This window comes from Leishmania major, chromosome 17, assembly GCF_000002725.2.
Source record: "Leishmania major strain Friedlin complete genome, chromosome 17".
NCBI classification, from domain to species: Eukaryota; Euglenozoa; class Kinetoplastea; order Trypanosomatida; family Trypanosomatidae; genus Leishmania; species Leishmania major.
The window spans coordinates 194,441-199,826 of NC_007258.2; the positions used below are offsets into that span (position 1 = coordinate 194,441).

The 5,386-nt window shown below is 62.3% G+C and overlaps 1 protein-coding gene across 1 annotated transcript; it reads right to left on the bottom strand.

Moving 5' to 3' along the window:
- Positions 1–1,621: 1,621 nt before the first annotated feature.
- On the bottom strand, positions 1,622–4,810 carry LMJF_17_0410 (conserved hypothetical protein; the record flags this gene model as incomplete). The annotated part of the gene is made up of 1 exon (XM_001682243.1): positions 1,622–4,810. One exon carries the CDS (start codon positions 4,808–4,810, stop codon positions 1,622–1,624), a length of 3,189 nt encoding a protein of 1,062 aa, XP_001682295.1.
- Positions 4,811–5,386: the final 576 nt, after the last annotated feature.

Here is a 5,386-nt window from a genome sequence, read left to right on the forward strand (position 1 = left end):
GGCGCCAGCCCAGGCCTGTCTGCCGACACCACGAGTCCACAGCCGCACCACCCCACCCCGACTGGGGGCGGGACAGGATGCGCAGGCTGCTTGGCTTCCCCACAAAGAGCGGGCACTGGACCCGGTGTGATAGCGCAGTAAGGTGACCCGGAATCAGCATGGTCGGGGTCAGCAAAAAGTAAAGAGGAAAGGCAATATAGAGAGAGAAAGAGATGAAGAACACGGCGTAAGAGGAGGAGCAGCGGTCCAAAAACAGAGAGCACACACACACACACACACGCACACACACACATGCATGTGCATGCACACAGACAACCATCATCGCTTGCGAAGACAGAAAGCCCAAAACAGAAATAAAACGTACACACGGTGAGAGAATGGATAAGGAGACACACACATACTCCCATACACACGAACACATACAAGTGCACGCTTGCATATATATATATATATATGTATGTATGTATAGCATTGATGGCAACCTTCACACACGTTAGTGATGCCCGATGATCCTGGGCGGGTGGAGGAGGAGGAGCGCACAGGTATCCTGGGGGAAGAGGGTGTCGATCATCATCCGGTCAGGCGTCCAAACCGCGCGCACACACGCACAACAAAGACAAAGACAGGAAGCAACCGAAAAGAGAGCACAAGAACAAACAAAACTCAGCCGCGTTGGGGGAGAAGGGCGGGGGTGAAGTCCGGAGAGACAAGGGCGGGCACAACCGTCCTCTGGACCCCACCCCCGCCTGTGTGTTCTGGCGCGCGCGCGCGAGAGAAGAGTGCGTGTGCAAAAATGGGAGAGAGAGGGGGGAGGGGAACGAAGAAGAGCCGCGGAGGTAAATAGCAATAAAGAGAAGAAGCACGTAAGGTGCATGAGAAGAGCATCATCATCATCTGCACCGTCGCCAGCACGCACGCATGCACGCACGCACGTGCGCCGGCTGGCCGGCACATCTGTGGAACACAACGAAGGCACAAAAAAGAAATGAAAAGCAGAAGAAACACGTTAGAGGACACACGGACGTACGAGACCGGCCGACACGCGCACGACAGCAAGCCTTATCCCACGTCTTTCCTTACTCCCTCGCTCTCGCCCACTCGCTCCCTCGTTCTCCTGCCTTCGAGGATCCCGCCACCCGCACACGAACATACAGACACACAGATATGCACAGACACACACAGCACCGTCTCGACACTGTACGAGGAAAGAGAAGCAGCGAAAACAGATCCGCGAATGGGCGAGTGAGCGGGCACTGGCTTGTGCTTCGAGCCCGCACACGAGATGTAAACCGAAAGAAAGGAAGGAGACACGCGCCCACACACAGAGAGACAGAGAGACAGAGGCGCGGGCACACAGGGAGGGACGGAGGTGGTGGTGGCGGCTCTGCGTCTCGAGACGGCAGTTGCGCGCATCATCACCTCCCGCAGAAACCGGAGCGTCAGCATGGGGATGTGTCTGAGCCGCCTGCCTACCGATGCGTACGTGCCTACGCGTTTGGGGAGAGAGGGGCTTGCGCAAGCGGGCCCTATCCTCGCCGCACCTCCTCCCGTCGTGCTCGTCTATGGTCACTCGCTTGCACTGCACAGATCCCTTTGTTTAGAGATCATAATGGCGCCTCTCTTAGTACTTCCATATGGAGTGGGCACGCTGCTGCTGGGTATTGCCATTGCCGTTATCAGCCACAACCGCAGACGCGTCACGCTGGTGGTAGCCATTTCCGTTGGCGGCAGGGTGAGCAGCTGCGCCCTGGCCGTTCGCCCGGCGCGGCGTTGAGCCGGAGTGGTTTCGCTTTGAGGCCGACACGGAGTTGTTGCGTGGTTTCATCGGCCCCGAGGGGCGCCGCGACGTCGACGCACGCGTCTTCTTTGCGGAGGCCCGCTCAGGGGCGGGTGCGGGGGCGCTGGGCACTTGGCTCGCGTCTCCTTCTTCGGTGCCATTCATCATCACCGGTGCCTCCGCGGGAGACTGTGTGGTCGTGGTCAGCGCCCCTGTCTCATCCTCGGTCTCCTCCGGTCTGGTGGAGCCGTCGCTGATGCCCTCCCGGTGGGTCTGTTGCACCGGCTCCTGCTGCGAAGGCGGGCGGCAAGCGAAGGCGCTGCCGGCACGCCTTGCCGAGCGCGGACGCACAACCGTCGGCGAGTCGGCCGCGCACTCGGGCTGAAGAGTCGCCAAGGGTACGCGCAGAGGCGGATAAGGCACCGAGGTCGGTGCAGGGGTGTGTGAAGCGGGCTTGCGTGGCTCCGCCCACTTCTGCTGCTGCTGTGGCTTCTGTTGCAGCTGCTGTTGGCTGCTGTTCTCATCATTCCAGTCGCTCACCCACGGCGGCCGCGCCGCAAGGGGGATCGACCGCGGCTTGGCGGCAGCGGCGCCGCTGCGAGAATGCGACAGCAACGTCATGGACGACCGGCGATGCGATGTGCGGGCGGACGTGGAGGTGGAGGGGGCGTCCGGGGCGGTGGCTGGCGACTCCGCCGCCGCGCCAGAGCGGCCCATCGCCGCAGCGGCGCCCTGCGCCGCCATCGGTCGCTCGTGAATGTGACTCGCCGCCTCGAGTGGCTGCGACGCCTCGGGTCTTGCGTGTTCGTTCTGGTGCTCGCACGCACTCTCGCTGTCGTTTGGGTGTTGAGCGTCCACAAAAGCCACAGCAGCTTGGTTGTCGTCGGCGCCGTCGTTGGCGTCGGACGTGGCTGGCTCCGCCTTGCACGCCGCCAACGCGGGAGAGTTCGCTGCCCGTGCCGCACCACGCGAGGTCATGCTACGCGACGACGTCGCACGGCGGCTGTCTGTGCTGCTTGCTCGGCGAGAGAGGATGCGGCGAGTCAGGACAGCGGCCGACATGCTCCGGTCCCAGCAGTGTAGCAGGTGTTCTGCTTTTGTGTTTATCTCGCTGCAGTCGGCCCAGAAGCGGTGCAGCGACTCCGTGTACGAACCATGGCACACGTTGCCCGCCAGTAAGTCCTCCACACGTTCTATGAAGTCGACCGCCTGCGCCTTCACCTCCAGGGCGTAGTCCATGGTGTCCCTGTCAACGAAGTAGTTCCTGTGATAGACCGTGATGGCTTTATCCAGCTTCGGCTCCTCGCGCACGAGGAAGGTGTAGATGCGAACACGCAGCACATCAAAGTATTCAATGAAAGCGCGCGGCTCACCTTGAACAGCGAAGGGCACGAGGCGACGCCTCCCGAGGTGCCCGCTGTTGGCGAAGAAGAGGCCCCCGTCGCTCTTCCCAGGCATGCTTGCGGAGGGGGAGCGAGCACACTGGCGGCTTCGGGAGCGCATCTGGCTCCATGAAAGGGTGTGGGCGATGGCGCGATGCAAGGAGCTAGCGCGACGCTCACTCACGCGAGAGGCGGAGCGGACCCTGGACGACGCGGCACCACCGCTAGCATACCCCGACCGCGGCGCCCCTGCACTGGTGGTGCCCGCGCCCTCCTCGCCGTCGTCCGTATGGAGGTTGAGCGACGGCATCGCGGAGGCATCGCCCGGGTCGCTGTGCGCGGTGCTGTATCCCACGCCAGCAGCAGTCGGGGGTTCGGCCGTCAGTGGCACCGGTTCCTCGTAGAACTTGTTGCTTAGCAAAGCTGTGAAGAGAGAGTGGTCGGCCATCACAGGCAGGTGAGTGGCGCCGGAGGTGGCGCAGGCCTCCTCGATGAACGCCATCAATTCCGGCGATGCCGCCTCAAGCCCCGAGTTCAGCAGCACTGCCTCCGATGTGTTGTCGATGATAATGTAGAAATTCTCCGGTAGGCGGCTGGCGGGCGCACCGGCCTCGCGCTGCGACTCCACCAGCGCGTGGATCGCCTCCTTCGCCGCCTCCACGTCACCCGGGCCGTAGACGGCACCGCCGCAGCACTCGACCGCGCGCCAGTAGCGCATCGCGGAAGCGTCCGTGAAGAAGAAAAAGACGCGGTCGGCAAACAAGTCAGCGCGCGAGCGGTTGGTCATGGCGGTGGACGGGATGGGAAAGAGGGAGAACGGGCAGGTGTCCGACTCAGGGCGGAGGTATGTGGTGGAGGTGGGGTGAGTCGTGCAGCGCACCGGCACCTCGAAGCGCGACGGGGCCGGCAGCGTGCTGAGCGGCGCCGCCGCGTTCTTCGCCACCGCCGCGAACCACTCGAACACGTATGTTGGCTGCACAATGGAGTAGCCGTAGGAAAGGGCAGCCAAGCAGTTGGAGCTGTCGTTGAGCTCGGCAGCACAGTACAGCTGCCCAATAGGAATCGCCGGCGCCTCGTGCGAGGGTATCGGCACATCCACAAGAGTCGCACCTAGTTGGCCGAACATGCGGTGCAGGTCATTCATGTAGTCCTCGGGGTACGCACTACGCTCCATACCGACCATCAGCGGGCGGTAGCGAAAAGTGCCGCAGATGCCATCACCAAGATATAGCATGTCGCCGTCGTGAGCGATCGCCGAGTCGCCCGAGTTCAGGGTCGTCTCACCAAGGCGTACTTCAGCGTCGCCCTTTGTGGGTAGGGCCGTCACACGCACTACCAGCCTGCAACCTTCACCGCCAGCTTCGGCGGGCGCATCAGAGACCCCGCTGTGCTGCTCCTCCAGCGCGTCATTGGCCGCGACGTCGCTGTCGTGCTCATCTGCTGGCACTGTGCGTGCGGCTGCCTCCACCTCCCGGGCCGCCTCTTTTTCATGCAGGACCGTCACGGACACGTGCTCGTCCGAGATACCCTCGTATGCTAGGCTGATATCGGCCGCCGCGCACTGGCCGAGAATGTACGGTTTACGAATCACCAGGGAGTAGTATGGTGCCGACCGGCACGGCGAGGTGGTCGAGATTTCGAGAGCGTACATCCTTCCACTGATTTTAGCGCCGCAGCTGCTGTAAAAAAGTTTGGTTATCGATTGAAGAGGCTTGATGTGGGAGAGGGGATCGGGCTCGCAAGCAGCGTGCCCGCGAAACGAAAGGAAAAGGGGTAAAGGCAAGTGGTAGCGGGGATCCGTGATGCTGCTGCGCTGTCGTCCCCGTCGACTCGAACACGCAGAAGGTGTCGACGAGGATGGGAAAGAAAGAGGTGAAAGACACGGGAGGAGGGGTCTGGAGGCCGTGCGGCTTCTGCGGACGATGCGAGCTCACGATAATGCCGCTCCTGCTGAGTGGATGGTCAACCGAGCGAAAAAGAAAATATGTGTGTGCGGCTAGGGGGGGGAGGGGGAGGGGGAGGGGCAGAATGCGGTGCGCCAACGCCCTACACAACAGCCGCGAAGGAGGAGGTAAGCGCGAGACGACGAAGGAGAAGATGGGGGGGGGGGGGGGAAGCGGTGAGAGCACAGAAAGACAAGGGAGAGTGCAGTGGTATGCGAGGGGTTGTTGGAGTGTGTGTGTGTGTGTGTGTGTGTGGAGGGAGGGGGCCGATCTGTGATGAGCGA